At 46.9% G+C, this 18,480-nt stretch overlaps 1 protein-coding gene across 6 annotated transcripts; it reads right to left on the bottom strand.

The window, feature by feature from the left end:
- Window positions 1-328: 328 nt before the first annotated feature.
- Window positions 329-18,068, bottom strand: Patl2 (PAT1 homolog 2). 6 transcript variants are annotated; one of them, XM_038331922.1, is made up of 18 exons: window positions 11,911-18,068; window positions 11,617-11,796; window positions 10,184-10,386; window positions 9,760-9,901; window positions 8,890-9,101; window positions 7,642-7,722; window positions 6,797-6,906; window positions 6,258-6,332; window positions 5,890-6,031; window positions 5,406-5,526; window positions 5,220-5,317; window positions 4,981-5,034; window positions 4,748-4,881; window positions 4,462-4,621; window positions 3,855-3,995; window positions 2,297-2,391; window positions 1,692-1,841; window positions 329-672 (listed from the first exon to the last, which is right to left on the bottom strand). In XM_038331922.1, exons 3-18 carry the CDS (start codon window positions 10,220-10,222, stop codon window positions 654-656), a joined length of 1,773 nt encoding a protein of 590 aa, XP_038187850.1. In that variant the 5' UTR covers window positions 10,223-10,386; window positions 11,617-11,796; window positions 11,911-18,068; the 3' UTR covers window positions 329-653. The 6 variants fall into 6 exon arrangements, with proteins under 6 accessions (XP_038187850.1, XP_038187851.1, XP_041911118.1 ...); XM_038331923.1 differs by having other exon boundaries at window positions 11,617-11,763; window positions 17,339-18,068; XM_042055184.1 differs by having other exon boundaries at window positions 11,617-18,068.
- Between the last annotated feature and the right edge of the window lie 412 nt (window positions 18,069-18,480).

Here is an 18,480-nt window from a genome sequence, read left to right as displayed (position 1 = left end):
GCACTGTCCTAGCCAATCCAATCTAAAGCCTCCTCCACTCCAGTCGCTCTTGAATCATCCTGTTTCCCAACAGAATTTACGACTGATTGATATTTTCTGTCAATTCTTGTCCAGCCTCTAAGTACATCTGAAAGTAGCAGAGACTTGTGCACCATTGTTATCCTCCTACCTGGAACCCAGCCTGGTGCATGAAAGGTTCTCCAGTGTTCCTTGATGAATGCAGGACTTCATTTGACAAAATGCAACCAAGCCAAAGAAGATGCTTACATCCAAATTTCTTAGCCTTAGCTCAACTGTTTGGTTTACATAAAGTCCGGCACACTGAAGCAACGTTCCAAATTACATTTTTATTACATATAACAAGGCCTTGCCCCTTATATTGACACACTCACAAAAATGGTCTTCATTGTAATTCTAAACTTACAAACAAGTTTCAACATATCATTTGATGTTTCTTTAATTATACCTAAAGTCATGCCTTAATTTTAGGCAAGTCACTTAGCTTTTAAGAAGGGCTATGACAATATGGCAGGGTCCTCCAACATAAGAAAGTATAGGAAATGACTTGGACTGTATCACTGTAGGAAGGTGATGTGATGTAGTTTTATTTCTGAGATTTCAGCTTCTCACACGTAAGTTCAAGAACTAATAAATCAGTAGATACAGGCAAGCCTAAAAAGAGAACGAGAGTTAACTGCAAACAATTCCATATTTACAAATATTTATGGTTTAACTCATGCTTGGCTCATTCTAACAGCTAGTAAAATTCCAAGGACAGATTATCTCTGTGTTATTCCTGATATTCTGAAATAATCTTTCAACTATTTTTTGAATGAATTATTCAACTTTTCAAATTACTGCTCTGAAACAGTACTTACAAATGACCAAACATTGGGAATAAACCAAAGGTTTGACTAAACAGTACAAAGGACCCTAATGAGTCTAGACCAGTTACTCCACAAATACATGAGGGTCTAGATTGACTTTTTAATGTTTTGCTACGTTTATATGTTTGTTCACACGCACACAAGACACACCGTCTCACACACTCACACCCACCCATACTTACACCCACCCACTGGAACCCACCCACTCACACCACCCCTCTCCCCACACTCACACACTCTCTCACACACACACACACACTCTCACATGAACACACTCTCACACTCACCCTCACACACACACCCACACACGCTCACACACTCACCCACACACACTCACCACACACACTCACCCACACACACTCACCCACACACACTCACCCACACACACCACACACACTCACCCACACACACTCACCCACACGCTCACCCTCACACACACACTCACACGCGTGCACTCACACACACACTCACACGTGTGCACTCACACACACACTCACACACACTCACACACACTAACACTCCACAGTGAACATTTGCAGGTCACAGGACAACTTTTAGGAGTCACTGCCTCCTTCCATGTGTGTCTACCTGCTCAGCCATCTCACTGGGGTCTCATATCTCACTACATAGCCCTGGCTGGCCTAAAGCTCACCTCTGACCCGAAGTGCTGGGATCAAAGGCATGTGTTACTATGCCCGGCCCATAGAACTCTGTCTAAAGCACATTACCATCCATGCTCACAGCTTCTCCGAGATTGGATCCACAGGCCCGGACGAGGCTGTGACTGTTTCTGTAAGCACTTACTCCATTCTGGCTTCCAGCTGCTGCACGAGCTGTTTGTCCATGTGATGGCAGAAGAGGGGAAGCAGGTTCCTGGGGAAGGCTAGGGGCTCTGCCAGGGATGCCGTGGGCAACTGAGATATCTCCCATGCAACTAGAATCACCAAGTCTGTCCTGAGGGAAGGAAAAGAGCTGCTGTACTGATGCAGGAAACCGCTGTCCACCAGCAGCCACTGGTCCCATCCCACACAGCAATTGAGAGGTGACATGCGTACATTTGGTACATACCTGGTAATGCGTATCTGACCTTAATAACTCTAAGGAATTAAAAGCACTACTCCCAGACAGAGAAACAGACTAAGAAGTGAAATGTTTCAAAGTTACATTGCAATAGACAGGTTTGTTTGACTCTAAAATGTATCTTTCTTAATTACTATGACCTTGTTTCCCATGGGAAACCAACATTGTAGGATACTCTGTGGGGCCAGGAGAAGATACAGTTCTGGGATGTCTTTTCTGCCCAACTTCCTCCCTTGTCCTCTAATATGCTATGCAGGATCTCTTTGGTCAGGCTCGCCCTGCACACCCAGTGATGTTGGAACGTATTGACGAGGCCTTTGCCCTCTTACCAGGCTGCACGGTCACTGCTGGATTGGAGGGAAGAATCCAGGGACACCAGCTGCTCTCCATGACTCAGCAGGGCATAAAGCAGAGATATCCCAAACTGTGAGTGATAGAATAGACAGTCTGAGACAAAAGGGGGTCACCTAGGCATTTTGGGCTTCTCTGGTTTTGCCGGCTTCCTCCTGAAGGACAGGCTTGCGTGTGCAGATGGAGACAAATGCCGCAGGAGTGGTCAGATTTACAGCTAAGAAAGAACTCACTGCCCTGAACTTTCCACAAGCCTTTGAGAGCTGACTAAATGGGGGGGGGGGGGGAAGTCAGTCAGTAGATGAGGAATGATTCCGGTAGTCTGTGGCCACACTTTCGGAAGTACCACCTTCAGCAGAGAGCCACAGAGGAGACTGCACAAGAGAATTCACTAGATACGGACACAGTCTGTCAAGTCTAAAGTGGCAATACTTACAGACTTGCTGTTGTGGACTGGGGGTGGAGTTCAATGCTATGGGAAGTGCCTAATTTGTCACTTATTTGGATGCTCAGGACAAAGAAAAGACTTTTTGTCTCTTCTTTAGAAAAAAATCCTAATGTTATAATGGGATGTCTCCATTTTTTTTTTCTAAAGGGTACACAATAGAAAGTTTTGAGACTTCTGGTGTGGAAGCGGTTGCCACCAGCAGTCACAAAGATGTGGCCACATCCTCTCCCCTCTCCCCACCACACAGAGATCAGTCCAAGCTAGCCTTGAACTCACCGTAAAGACAAAGGTGACCCTGAAACCCTGATACCCTCATTTCTATTTTCCTTTTCAAGTAAGCACTACCAGCCTCGCTTTGTGTGGTGCTAGAAACTGAAACCAGAACTTTGTGCACACCCCACAAACACTCCACCAACGGAGCCACATCCCCCCCCCCCACCCAGTCAAGATGTGTACTTTTCTTTTCTAAATGCCAGGAGGTAAGAAGTCCTGTACCACATGTCATTCCCATCCGTGGCATTCGCCACAAGTCTCACCACATTCTGAGGAGGAACGGTGGGGAAAGGAAGAGAACAGAGAGATGAAATGGGGGGAGCAGCCACCCCCACCACCACACACAGCTCCTTGTTATTCCTGGGAGTGGGACCGAGGACCTGGTACTTAATAAGCTATGTCCAGATGATCCTGTGCTCCCTGGAAGGTTTTGAGACAGGTTTAGGGTGTCCTAACCCTCGCTGTGATGCTTAAGCTGATCTTGGAACTCATAGTCCTTCTGCCTCAGCCTCCTGCATACTAGGAGTAGATCATGTCTAGTTCTCACTGGACACTGAGAAGTGCTACTGAGGATAAGATTTGTGTAGAGATGAGACTATCCTCTTTACAATTTCTAGTAGGCCATTGAGAAGTCATCTATGGGAGGACTGTCATGGTGGCACATGGCAACATAAAGGTCATGAGTTCAAGGTTATCCTCGGCTTGCTGGAGAGTTCTAGGCTAGCCTAAGCTATATGAGACCCTGTCTCAAAAAAAAAAAAATCAAATCAAACAAAAAGCCATCTATGGAAAGAACAGTGTCCCGGATATATTACCTGATTCTGAAGCACCACAGAGACTGGCCGCTCTGAGGTGCCGGGGGGCAGCAACATTAGACCTTGAAGTCCACGGAGGAGCTGATGAAAGCTCAAATAACGGATGTATTTTCCCAGAGGCTTGAATAGAATGTGTAGAGCCTACAAGAAAATCATTAAGCATCTCTCCCAACTCTACCACAGCTTCATCCCCTCATCTTTACCTCCAGTTCCTTCCCTGGCTGACGGGCTGTACACAGCTTCGTGGTCCAGGTCCTTGCCAGGCCTACCACTGCTCATGACTCTCTATTCCTAATGGAGTCCTAGAACACTGACTTATTTTACAGTGGCTTTCTATAGGACACAGACGAGACTTGCCCCTCCTCAGAGGACCCTTATCTCCTCTCACGCGCATTCACACCTGCACGGCCGCTCACCTACTTTCTTCGCTCATCATACCTGACGATGATCTGCTGTCGCTATGGTCGTTCATTCTGTAACTTCCTTATTTGAGGGGTGGGTAGCACACTACTCTTGCTGGCATCTCTATGAAGGGAGGGGAAATAGGGGAGGGAAAAGACCCCAAACCCATCGAGACCACCCTCTTTGCCACTCATTGCCATGGTACCTGGTCAGCCATGTCCCTCAGGATCAGGAAAGGCAGGTGGTAGGTGATGTACAGGAGAAGGCTAACGGCTTGATTGTGGGGCAAGAAGGGGAGCAGCCGAGCCACCAGAATTTTCCCTTTCCTCACAGACAGCACCTGCAGAAGGCTATCTGCTGTCTCTCTACAGGGGAGAGAGAAGAGTGTTTTGAGACCTGTGCCCGGGGAAGAAGGCTTCATGCCAGCAGCAAGCCCCCACAGCTGCTGAGCCTCTTCTTCTGAGGCTAAGGTGGGACTCTCTCATACTCACTCCAGGTTGTCCTGCCCCTGGGTCTTTAAGGCCTGAAAGAGCTTCTCCACCTGGTTGCTCTGTTCCCCCGAGTGGTAGAGCTGTGGAAACCCATCATTCTGGCCCTCCTCTATCTCTAGCAACTGAAGGAACATCTGGGAATTCGACAGTGGTGGGGATGGGGGAGGGGTGGTTAATAGCCCATCCTTACAATTTTAGTCAATAGCATCCGTCTTTCAGTGAGCTTATCTCACCTTCTCAATCAGGGAGAGCACTCGGAGCCTCTGACTGCTTGCTGCTCCCGTATCCTAGGCACAAGGGGTTCCTGGCCATCAGTCATACATCAGTGCGGCTGGAAAAGGCTAGACACAAAGTCTGCCTGTGCTGCTTCCTCACCCGTATGTCGTAATGTAAGAGTGTTTAAACCCCAAATGCGAATGCATTCTAGACAACAGGGGCAGGGAAAGTTCTGGGAAAAATCACACTGTCCTACCTGCTCTTGAGTTCTGTGAGATACGGCATCAATAGCTCGGCGAGGGCTAAAACATGTTGATACAGCTACCTGGCCCAGGGAACCCTCAATTCGTACCACTGCATAAGAGAGCCGGGAGAAGCATGCTTCTCTATAGGAGCACCCATGCACCCAGATACCCAGCCCAAGCCAGCAGTCTGGCCATACCTGACTCATAAACTTCTGCCTTCTGGGTGTGAGGTGTGACCAGCTTGAGAGACTCAGCCCTGTTCCTCTGCCGAAGCAGCTCTTTGTCTGCCTGTGTCTTCTCCAGCTTCTGATAGTACTCCTGAGGGTCCAGGGAGCAGGCAAAGAGTGTGAGTGTTGATAAGGCATCCTGAAGGCTCATGAAAGCGCTCAGACATGAACAGGCCCACATTTCCAGGGTAGAAACGGGAACCTCTCGAAAGGATGGAGAGACCAGCCTTGGGTATTTAGAAAAAGAGTCAATAACTCCATTTGACGACCAAAGTGTAGGAGATGAGGAGGGAAGGGGCTTGGGACACTAACTTTAGGAAGACGGGTTCTTTCGTGGAGTGACTGTGCCGGCACCTAACCAGATGTGGCCCCTCTGAGTTGGAGTGACGGTCACAAGGAGTCCTAGCTCATCTGGCCAAGGTCTAAAGGTGGGACGAGGGCGTCCAGAGCTCACCTGGTAGTAATAGTCATCCAAGCGAGGGTTCTCACTCTGCAGCTGAACCATCTGCACCTTTATCACCCAGTCCTTCTCTTTTCGGGTCATGAGGTTAGCATAGGTGTCTGGCTTCAGAGACCAAGGCTTCTTGGCTAGGAGACTTCAAGCCAGCAGAAACATCCCTTTAGGCAAGCCCTGCCACTGTGACTTCCCAAGGAGATGTGAGCAGGCAGTGGAGTGTTCTTGGAAGGACTGGAAAAGGTGCAGTGTAGGGCAACGGTGATGGAGTACCATTATGCAGTGGGGGGAAGACGGCTAGTCACAAGGAAATACCAGGTATAGTGCAGACTGCTTCCCCTCAGCCCCGCTTCTCATCTAGGTGTTACCTCACGGTTTGACTCCTCTGCTGCAGTAGGATCCTTTGGTGCTGAGGGTGGAGCTGCGTCAGATGACTGGGAAGGCTTAAAAGGAAATCAGCTGAGTGGAAAACTTCTGCCCTGCACCCCAACTGTCCGTGCATTCACCGGGTAAGCTCCAGTGAACAGCTAAGGCAGCCCTGTGCATCTACATACCTCCCCCCACAAAAAGCAGAAAACAACGCAATCCTCATGTCCCCATCCCAAGAAATGGTTCTCTGCAATCTGACTGCCGACAATCTAGGCACAATAGGCAACCTTTTGGCATGGTTGTTAGCAAGTCCTAATCTGTCGGGGTTGCCCACCTCTCTTCTTTAATTCCCTTGGGGCTCTGCTTCTTCAGCTGTGAGGAAGCAGAGACTGGACTATGCTTCCAACTTTTGTTAGTGTATCTAAGTGTTTTTCTGTGGCAACTGATAGAAGGTAACGGAGGTGGCCCTTGGTCACCATGTCTTATAACCTATAGGAGGAACTCAGCCTGTCCCCATTGCGCAGCCTGTCCCTGGTACCTGAGTTTAGGGGGGCACAGGGTCAGTGGGTTGTAGGACAGAAGAGGATCCGGTGAAGGCTGGTGAGGTCCCATGTGGTGGGCTGGAAAGCTGGCTCTTGAGAATGCAGGCTGGAAAGGAATTTGCCATAGATAGTCCAGGGCACAAGGGGGATACTCCACTGAGAGAGGAGTGAACGGTGCCCCTGCTCAGGTCGTTTCCCTCTGCCTTCTCACCTGCCTTTTCCCCTCAGTGATTTCGCCCAGGGTTTTGCAAAACCCTCAAGGCAGCTGTGGAGACCGTGCTTCCTTCCTTTGACAGTTTGCCACCTCCTAGGAGATGCCTTTTCCGTCTTTGAGGATGGGGGAGGAGGATGTGCTTTTGTGTTGTCTTCAGCTACCGAGGGCAGGCTCCTCAGCCTTTTTTTCTGCCTCATTCAAGCCCTCAGCAGAGCTCAGTTACCTTATAGCTCTCCCTATGGGGTTTCCCAGTCTTCTGTTCTCACACTACAAAGTACTTCGTGGGCAGCTGGTGTCTTTCCTGCCCCTAAGTTCAGTACTTGATCGTCTGCTGAGATATTTTATAATGTCGGAGTAGGAATCTATAGCGTGTCCCGTTTAGTCTGAGTGACAGTTGTTCCCGTAGCACTTAAGGCTGTCCTGCACCACCTGTCAGTTACCAAGCTCTTCTGCCTGGTGTGGCTGTCCACCCCATACCAATGCCTCACTTTGGGCGCGTCATCTCCAGGGCAAGGAGAAGGGTAGACTGAACATAACGAAGCAAGGGACATTCAACACTTCCAGGAATGGAAATGTTCTGGGTCACTCAGTCACCTCCTCACAGGATGGAGACTAGACTCGACTCACCTGGCACAGAAAACGCAAGGAGGCTTGTGACATCCCCAGGGTACCAAGGGCCTCGGCTCCAGAGGAACCGTGCAGGCCTCTCTGGAACAGAAAGGAAGAAATGCCAGATTTGAATGGACTCCCACACTGTCTTCTGCTTTTTGTTTTCATGGGAACAAGGCTGGGGTAGCAAAGTCAGTTATTTCAACAGCCGGGAGAGTAACAACCTGGCTTTTCCCTTCATCCTCAAGGCCAAATGGGCCAGGCTCCTTCTTCCTCCTGAGAAGATGGCTAACATTTTAGGGGTATGCTGCAGGAGGGCCAAGTCACCTGGCTTATACTGGAAGTCCTTGTTTTTCTCCACTGGTTGTGTGAATGTAAGGGATCACATACTAGGCATGGCCTGTCAAGACACAAGGCTAAAACAAAAGGGACACACCAATAGTCAGGTTGCTATCTATGGGAGACACAGGACCCTGCGGGGTTTTGCGTCCACATGAACTTGGAGGCACACATGCGTGTGTGAGACTGTGTGGTGTGGAGGGCAGAGAACCTCAGATGTTGATCTACAGGCTCCTTCTACCTTTTTCTTGAAACAGGGTCTCTCATTGGCCTGGAACTTGGCCACATAGGCTGGGCGAGCTGAGCAAGCTGGCCTTAGCTCCTAAGGTCCCTCTTGTCCCCACCTCCCATCTTGCACTGGTTAGGATTACAGGGACACACTGCTGTATAAAGGGTTTTACATGTGTTCCAAGGATCTGAACTCAGGTTCTCACATTTGCAAGGCAGGGACTGTACCAATTGAGTGGCCTCCTGCCCCAGACTTGTGGATTTTGCTTGTTTGATTTTAGGGCACATTTGTGTGTGTGTGTGTGTGTGTGTGTGTGTGTGTGTGTGTGTGTGTGTGTGTGTGTATGTACATGCACGCACGCCTGGTCTGTCTGTCTGTGCCTGGGTCTCTTTATGCAATCCAGACTGAGGACAAGTCATGATCCTTCTGTTTCTACCTCAGGAGTCTCAGTGCTAGGATTGCAGGTGTGGTATGCACCACTGCACCTGGCTTTGGACCTGATTTAAGGTAAAGGACAGCTGCAGAAGCATCAATGGGAGACAGGAGGAAAGAGAAGGAGAAAGCCCCAGCTCAGCGTCATACCTGAAATAAACCATGGTAAATAAATGGGTCTTAAAGCAGCAGAGGTGACAAGAGGATTGTTGAGTGACAGTCTGTGAAGGAACGTGGAAGTTTGGGACCGCTCTCTCTAGCCCTACCTGCCGTGGTACTTGGGTATTTTGGATGACACTCAGTATAGCTGGATCCCCGAGATCATTCCTTTCCTCCTCCACATATGGGGCCTGATCTGAACACACATCTTCCTCTTCATTCTCCTCTTCCACTTTCTCCAGGTGGAAGGCAGATACTGAGCCTTCTTCAGGAGCCAGGGGAACAAAGAACTTGCTTGGCCTCTGGTGTAAATGCAGGCCTGGGGAGGAAGATAGAGACAACTCTGCTCTAGACAAGCTGATGCTAACCAGAAGCTCCATTCAAAAGCCATCTCTAGAATCATTTTTCTTTTCTTTTCCTTTCCTTTCTTTTTTTTTTCCCCAGGGTTTCTCAGTGTATTCTTGACTATCCTGGAACTTGCTCTGTAGACCAGGCTGGCCTCAAACTCACAGAGATCCACCTGCCTCTCCCACTGGACTCTAGAACCATTTTTAAACACCATGCTGTTTTAGCTCCACCCCAGGACACTCCCAAATGAGCCCCCATTAGCATGAGCAGCACTATGCAGACACCAAACCCCTTCACTTCCCGGGGATCACTTCAATGGTGTGAATGGATACCACAGGCCTCTTTCTCCACCCATTCTTCCTAATCTAACAAGCCCTTCTGTTGCCTCTTTAAATGAGCTCATCTCAGCTGTCTTCATTCAGTGCCATTTAACCGTGTAAGCTCCCTACCTTAAACCGCACACGTACGGCACAGTCATACAGTACTGTTAGATCATTGCTGATAGTTTTTCCACATCAGCAAGGAAAACAAAAGCCCAGACAAATCTATCTCAGTAGCTAGCTAGCCACAGAAGAGCTTTCTTTCAGTCACTGTACTGCGCCCGGTTTCTTAACTAGGCTCATGTGTACCTCTTGCCTGTGGACTTCTGGACATTTTCTGTAGACACTCGGCCCACGTGGTAATACCTTCAAGACATTTCATCTCGGCAGCCTGGTGGGATTCCTTGCCAGTCGTGTCCCTCACTGATAGAGAAGCCTCTAGAAGGGAAACCTGGGACGGAGAAGAGACCCAGAGACCCTCTCTTCCTCGATAAGGATGGGCTGGCCCCTAAAACATCCATGGTCTCCTTTCAGGACGGTGGGCAGAGAATTATTGACCCAAGGCTTCAAGAAGTCAGAGTCTGATAAGTCAGATAAGCATATAAGCTCCCACCCCTCCCACCCGACCAGCTCAGCCCCAAGGAGGGACAGAAGTTAGAGATCTGGCTAGGTCCTGGAAGACGACAACCAACCACCGTCTGTGTACAGTGACATCCTGTTGCTTGACACCCACCACGTGACTGCTGCTGTCCTTCCCACGTAGGTTAGCCATGGCAGCCAGGCCCTGCTTGTTTCTTCTAGCTTTTGAAGACTCTGCCTCCTGCTCACCTGTTAAAGGGCCAGCATGCTTCACGGCTGAGGTGGTGTAGAAGTATGAGAACGCTAATAAGAAAATTCTTAGTCAGGTGTGGTAGCACAGGGCCAGTGGTCCTCACTCTTGAGAGATGGAGACAGGAGGGTTAGGAGTTTAAGGGAAGTGTTAGCCACCTAGGAAACTTTAAGCCAGACTAGACTTCACAAGACTGACCCAAACAACAACCAAATAAGAACAAACAAACAAGAAAACTCTTAACTGATTATAGGGCCCACACCTGTAATCCCAGCACTTGGGAGGCTTAGATTTAAGTTCAACCAGGGCTACATAGTAAATTCCAAGTTGGTTTTGTCTCAAAAGATAAAAAAAAAAACCAAAAACAAAAAACAAAAAAAAACAACAATAAAAGCAAAACAAACAAAATCCCTCTTGACTGGGTTGGAGAAATAAACTGTATATTTAACTGTCTAAGACTCTGAGTACAGTTGGATGGGGCTGGCTGCAATTTTGTGGGCAAATGCTTAAAAAGGTGTCCTTTAAGGAAGGTTTAGGAATTTTGTAAAGAACTTTGCTTCCATTTAGATACCTAAGTTTTACTCCAGGCTAACTAGGGAGGAAAGTTCTGGATGCATCTTGAGGAGGTTGCCGCTGGGAAGAGCATCCAAGGCTCCTCCAAGTCCACCTGAGGGTGCTTGAGCCTCACTGGGTTACAGCAACCAGCTCACTCACCCAGCTGCCAATGGTGCATGGCCCTTAAGGATGAGAACGCCTTTGCACAAGACAACACGGACATACATCGTCTTGGCTAGTTTAACAGAAAGAGCTGGGACTGTGGTATGTAGGTATGCGTTTTACTGTAGGTAAAACACAATTATATTTCCATATCATTTGCTGTTACATATGTGTTGTATGGACCATGGCTTTGTACATGCTAGCCAGGCGCCCAGCCACCTGAGCTCCATGCCCAGCACTTGGGAGGCCGAGGCAGGAAGATTGTCTCCAGTTTGCAGCCAGCTGAGGCTTTAGAGTTGGTTCAGGCCTGGGCTGCATAGTGAGACCCTGTCTCAAAGCAAACAAATGGAGGATGGAGGAGGAGAGGGGGAGGAGGGGGAAGACGTGGAAGGAGGGGAAGAGGGGGAGGGAAAGAGGAGGAGGGGAAACTAACTGTACCAAAAGACTCTGAAAGGACCGCAACCTGATGTTTTTCTCCGAGAATGCCTAACAACTGTCCAACCTAAAAATAGACTAGTGCAGGCCTTGATTGATCCCTGTAGGTAAGGCTTAGTTTTTAAGGACACGGGTAGTGACCTGTATTTTGCCTTGCCTTTGCCTCAACCTCCTTAAATACTCACATCATTGACTCTGACATGGAATCCCCATTGCAATGTTACTCCCAGATAATTCGTGGTCTCTGGAGCATTTGTTATTTAGGTTGCAGCTGCCACCCGGCTGTGTCGTCCTCCAGCCATGCCTCCCTCCATGTGGTCCCCAGAACATGGCTAAGAACATAATGATAACACCTCATCATGAAGCTTTAAGAAAAACATAAATTTCACCTCAAAAAGTGAAACAATACTGAAGATATTTATGCCAAAGTAAATTCCAGATAAGGCAAAGAATTTGAGTAAATGAATCCTTAAACATACCAAAAAATGGGAGACTGGAAAGACACTCTGTGAGTAAATGTGCTGCTGCCAAGCCTGATGGCCTGAGTTCAATCCCCGGGGTCCCACGTGGTAAAACTTGATTCCTGCAAGTTTCCCCCCATCTCTTCACACATACACCAGGGCGTGAGCATGAACACACGCGTGTGCATATACATACAACAGAAACAAATAAATGTTTAAACATTCTTTTTAAAATTCCACAAGGAGCTGGAGGTGTAGCCTGGTTGTTAGAACACTTGTCTAGCTTGAACACGGCCTGGGTTACAGAAGTCTCCAATCCAGGCATAGTGGTACACACCTCTAACCCCAGCACTTGGAAGGAGGAGGCAAGAGGATTGAGAATTCAAGGTCACTATAACTATGTAGAGAGTTGAAGACCAGTTTGGGCTACATAAGACAGTGTCAAACAAAAACCACGCAAACAACCCCTCTCCCCCAAATCTCAAAGTTCTTACCGTTTCTCTCCATATATGCTTCCGGTTACATTATGAGAAAGGTGACTATATAAATAAGAAAAGATACTTTGCTTTTCAAACATGTATTAAATACCCAGTCAAGTAATTCTCTAGTGATTTATAGCTCAACACATTAAAATTTTCATTGTGTGTGTGTGTGTGTGCGCGCGCGCGCGTTTGTGCATGCACTGTTCACATGTGTTCAGATGAATGTGCTCATGGGGAGGACAAAGGAAGATGTTGGGTGTCTTCTGTCACTCTGTCTTTTTTGAGACAAGCTCTCTCATTGAGCCTGGGGCTAGCCATTTCTGCTAGGCTGGTGGGCCATTGAGCTCATGTGAACTTCCTGTATCGACCTCCAACACTGGAGTTATAGGCACATGCAGCCACAGCCAAATTTTATTTGGAGTTGAACTCAGGTGCCCCTGTGTTCCCACACAATGCTCTTACCCACAGAGCCGGAGCTGTTTCTTCAGCCCCCACACTTTCTATTATCAATATTTAACTGCTCCATTTGTAAAAGTTCTGGGCAAGTGAATCTTTGGTTTTATGAGACAAGGTCTTGCTATGGAACTGACTTTGACCTGTAATTCCCTATGTAGCCCAGTCTGGTCTTAATCTCAGGATCCTCAGGTCTCAGCCTTCCAAATATTGAATTGTAGGTGTGCACCACCACCACCTTGGCTTGGAAGTTCGGCTTTCTGCAGCCGTGTGATAGAAATCTAGAAACCCATTTTGCTCTACCTACAAGCTGGTAACTAATCTCCAGTGAGGTTGTGGGGATCTGGCTGGTGGGAGTAATTGTCCTAGAGCACCATGGCAGAACAATACTAGTCACGGGAACAGGCCGGTTCACACTGCTCATCCTGCCAGGGGATCTCAAGCTAGAAGAGATGGGTTTGCCCAAGTTGACAGAGAACTCTCAGTCCACAGTGACTACTGTACTCAGAGCTAAAACCATAGACCATAATTCCTTCCTCAGCCTCTGCCCCTTAAAGCCTTTCTCCAAGTGTTTAATTCTAAAGAGAAACTGAATGATTAAAGTAATCTATTTATTAATTTTTAAATGTTAAGGTTTGAACCCAGGGTCTTGTGCATGTTAGACAAGTGTTCTACTACTGACCTACCCCCAACTTCATCTCTGTGACTTTTTCCTTTGGTGTGTGTACAGGTTGCAGAGGGATGGGGTGGGTACACACCCAAGTACGCATGTGTAGAGGACAGAGACTCATGTCAGGTGTCTTCCTCTATCATTCTACACCTCATTTTTGGTGACAGTCCCTCATAGAACCTGCAGCTCTCTATGTTGGCTAGCCTGCCTAGAGAGCAGGCATCCTGGATATGACTCACAGATGTTCTATGTCTGTAACCCTCCCAGCCCCGGGGTTATTGACATGCACTACAGTGTCAAGCATTGATGTAGGTGCTAGGGATCTGAACTCACTTTACCAGCTGAGCCGTCTCCCCAGCTCCCACCCTAGTTATATCTAATTCTAACAACTAGATGTATTCAGAATACTAGCCAGAGCTCACGATACCTGTTACCATAGAAGTCAAGGAGCAAAGACCGGAGAGGATTGTGCAAGTTGCTCTTTGCAGTCAGCAGCTTGAGAAGGCATCAGGTTAACATCCTAAAAACTGTTGTGGTGGTTTGAATGAGGTATTATAGTTAAGTCTTAGGCATTTCAATACTTGATGTCTGGAATACTTGATGTCTGGTTGGTGGCTAGGAGGTGTGGCCTCGCTAGAGGGAATATTTAGAGACATGAAGCCTTTGTTCTCACAGGTGTGTGCTAGACAGTGTTTCTCAACTCATAGGTTGAGACCTATGGTGGAGGGGGGTAAAGGGGTGGGGGTGATAGGGGTGGAGGTCAAGGTCAAATGACCCTTTTATAGGGGTTTCCTAGGACCATCCTGCATATCAGATATTTACATTATTATTCATAACAATAGCAAAAATAGAGTTATGAAGTAATAATGAAAGCAATGGTTGGGAGTCACCACAACATGAGGAACTGTATTAAAGGGTGGAAGGATAAGAACCTCTGCTCTAGGAGAGCCTGGAATGTTAAACACACAGGGCTGTTCCTTCAAGGGAAGGAATGCAAAAGCTGTTCTGCCAGAAGACTGGAGCAGACATGCTTATTACTCAAGTGCTTTTGCTTTATCTGTGGGGCTAGAGGTTTTCCAGCACTGGACCCTCTCTCTCCCAGGCCCTCACACATAAATTTGTTTTTCCTAGAAAATCTTCATGGACTTTACAGAGAGTTTGGATGATTTCGCGCATGATCTGTTTCTCAAGGAGATTAATGTATGCTTTGTTGTGCATGCTGCATTGAGTTAATTATCACAAGAACAGTTTTCACTAAACTGTGCTGTACTTCACTGTGCTTAAAATAAGCAATTCGAGGGCTGGAGAGATGGCTCAGAGGTTAAGAGCACTGACTGCTCTTCCAGAGGTCCTGAGTTCAATTCCCAGCAACCACATGGTGGCTCACAGCCATCTATAATGAGATCTGGTACCCTCTTCTGGCATGCAAGCATACATGGAAAGAATGTTGTATACATAATAAATAAATAAATCTTTTAAAAAAAATAAGCAATTCGAGGTCAGACTTCCAAAGCGGTAGCACGAATAATAAAAATCCATAAACAGATATTGGGTTCAACCTAAAGATCAGAAAAGCAAAGCAGCCAGCCCCTGGCTCTTCCTTCTACATCAGACGGAAAATGGGTGAGATCCGGTCTCCACGAATCCTGAAGACTCCACATCCACTCAGTTCCTGTCTCTACCCCCTTATATTCCTCTCTCCGCCCGAGTGTGGGGCACGGGTGTGTTTTTAATAGCAGCATAAACATAATGGCCTGTTCAGCTCACCAGAACATGCCTCAAGGGACTGTCCCCAGGAACTGAGGCTGCACCACCGTTCTGACAGAGCTCCCTGAAATAAACCAAACAGTACAGAAAGGGAGGCCATAGAGACCATAACCCAGGGATGGGAATGGAACAGGAAGGGCTTTTAAACCAGAGGTCAGGGGAGTCTTATCCCTGGAACCAAACTAAAAGTGCAAAGGTTTAGCTGTTCAGAAGGAAGCTGTGTCAAGTGTCAGGGAGTAGAGGAAGGAAAAGTCCTCTAGCGAAATTGTTTGCTAACTTTGCCTCTGCCTCCGGAGTGCTAGGATTAAGGGAGTGGCCCCACCCCACCCCCATTTATAACTCCAGAGGCCCCAAGTCCAGGCGCTGATCAGGACTCCATGCTAACTCAGTGACTTACTGGGGAGTCCCAGAGCCCTCCCAGTAGAGTCTCCAGAATATGCAGACTGGGGCTCATGATACCTATTATCACCGAGGCAGATCAGCAGAGGCCAGACTTGAATCTTCAAATCAGGCTCTGTTGAGAATCAGTAATCCGAGAAGGCAGTAGGCTAACAAAACCTTAAAAACTGCCTGTCTCCCATCTCCAGGCAGCAGAATCCACAGGGAGGAGGTGGGTGGGGGCACAGAGCTTGGTGTTGCCCCTGTTTGGGTGGCTAATCACATTTCTGAGACTTGGGATGCCTCTCTTGTTGTCATTCCTTCAAGCCCCTTCTCTCATTCTGGGGATGTTTGGGCCTGGGAACTTGAAAGGCCAAGTTTAGTTTGTTTCTACCTGTATTGAGGGCATCTGGTGGCGAGTGTGTGTGTGTGTGTGTGTATAACTCAGAACAAACAATTCATTAACAGTGTGTGTGTGTTAAGATACAGAGAACAAGTATGTCTTTATAATACAGAATATGAATCTACCTGTTCCACCCGGTCCCTTATCATTACAAATATTCTTTAAATAAATTCTTTTTGTGCTATATCAATTGGGAGGCAGAGGCAAGTAGGTCTCTGTGAACTTGAGGTCAGCCTGGTCTACATAGCAAGTGCTAGGCCAGCCAGGGCTACATAGTGACACCCTGCCTCAAAAACAAATAAACAAAACATTCAGCCAAATGTGGCATCCACACTTGTAACCCAGCACTTAGAACTTAAGGGCCAGAAGATCAATTCAAAGCCAGTCTGGGCTACATGACACCCTATGTCAAATTTGTGTGTGCGTGCACACACACACACACACAGACACACAGACACACACACACACACACACACACACACACACACACACACACACACACACACCAGTGTCCATTTTCAGTAGCCAGGGGTTTTGGCTAATAGTACCATAGATAGGAAATTCGCAAACAGAAATGCAAAGAGCATACATAAGCTGCCCAACAATCACCTTTTGTTGTGGAATAATCTTTTCATACACTGTGAAGAAGTGTTACTCTGATTGGTTTAGTAAAAAGCTGAATGGCCAGTAGCTAGGCAGGATTTCCAGGCACAGAGGACACTGGGAAGAAGAAAGGTGGAGATACAAGGAGACAGGAAGCAGGATGTACAGTATGTAGATGAGATATAATATGTAGGTGAGGTAAATGAGCCTGGGACAGCACATAGATTAATAGAAATGGGTTAATTTAAGTTATAAGAGCTAGCTAAAAACGAGTCTAAGCTATTGACTGAGCTTTCATAATTAATACAAATCTCTGCATCACTTTTTCTGAACTGGTGGCCCAAAGAAAAGCCCAACTACAAATGACACCCCACATGGGGTTCCAAATTAAGCATTTATCTAATTACTATTTATCAATAAAAACTCGGGAGTCAGCTACTGGGATAAGAACCTAAATGATCAGAGAAGCAGTGGAGAAGCCACCAGTGACCTCCTCTCTCTCTCTCTCTCTCTCTCTCTCTCTCTCTCTCATTATTTGAACCAAAAGGGCCAAGACCCCTCTCTACACCCTGCCCTATCTGTCCTCAGTCCTCCAAAACCTCTATGGCTAATTTTGGTCAGCTAGTAGCTACCTCCAAACAAATAATTGTTAATGCTCTGGACTCTGAATCCAGAGAACTGAGTTTGTACCTTGGCAGGACCTATTTCTTGAGGAAGAGCCCTGGTCAGTCTGTCCTCACCAACTCAGACCTTGAAACCCAATATAAACAGGCTGTCCGTGCGTGCTTGCTAGGAAGGTTTCGCTTTCGTTTCAGTAGCTAGCTCTGCCCTCTGAATCAAAACAAACTTTTACTGGCCATATTTGGAGTGTCAGAATGAGATCAAAATATCACACAACAATCTTTAAAGATTTAAAGTAAGGCCATTTTTCAGTGGCAATAACCGTCAAGGGAAGGTATAGGGAGCTAAGTAGATCTCTTGGTTTAAGGTGGGAAGTATAACTTGCTACAAAGTCTCTGGAAGACAGCTTCATGACACATAGGATGGGCTATAGTAAGGAAAAACTGGAAATACCCCAATGAAGGATTAGGTTTAAAAAAGCATGGTCTAAACTGGGTGTGGTATAGAAACTGATAATCCCAGCATTCAGGAGGCTCAAACAGAAAGACATCTGAGCATTCATGACCTTCTATAGTGAGAACCCATCTGTTAAAAAAGTATGATGTATGTATATAAGAAAGTATTATGAAAGTATAAAGACACAGTACATATCTATACTGTCAGAGAAACAGTATCCATGACATATGGTTACTTAAAAGCCAGTTTGCATAGAAATATATGCAGAAGGATTAGACTTTCGTTAACATGAGATCCATACACATATCTTTGTGTGAGCAAAGTCCAGGCATAAGCACACCAGTGTAATGCTCATGGATATCTTGGATAGACTAACATGTGATCTTATTATTTCTATACTGTCTGAAATTTTCTTATGTCTGTGTAGTTTATAATTAGAAAAAGGGGGGCTGGGTTTGTGGCTCAGTGGTAGAGCTAGCATACCTGACCCCCGAGTCTGACTCACAACACCCCCAAACAAAGAAGAAAAGTCTTAAGGACCAAGGACAGAGGGGAGGAGGTTGGGGGGGGGAGATGGGGAAACTAAACAAATAACAAACTCCGTCTTTAATCCCAGCACTTGGGAGGCAGAGGGAGGCACATTAAGTTTCAAGCCAATCAGGGCTATATAGTAAGGCCTCACTCTGCGACATAGAAATATCTAGGTCTCTATTTACATAAACATGGTTTCTATGGTTTGATAATTAGTTCCAGAA

This window comes from Arvicola amphibius, chromosome 5, assembly GCF_903992535.2.
Source record: "Arvicola amphibius chromosome 5, mArvAmp1.2, whole genome shotgun sequence".
Classification (NCBI taxonomy): Eukaryota; Metazoa; Chordata; class Mammalia; order Rodentia; family Cricetidae; genus Arvicola; species Arvicola amphibius.
The sequence above is the reverse complement of the archived record's forward strand: the minus strand, read 5'-3'. Positions and strand labels throughout refer to the sequence as shown.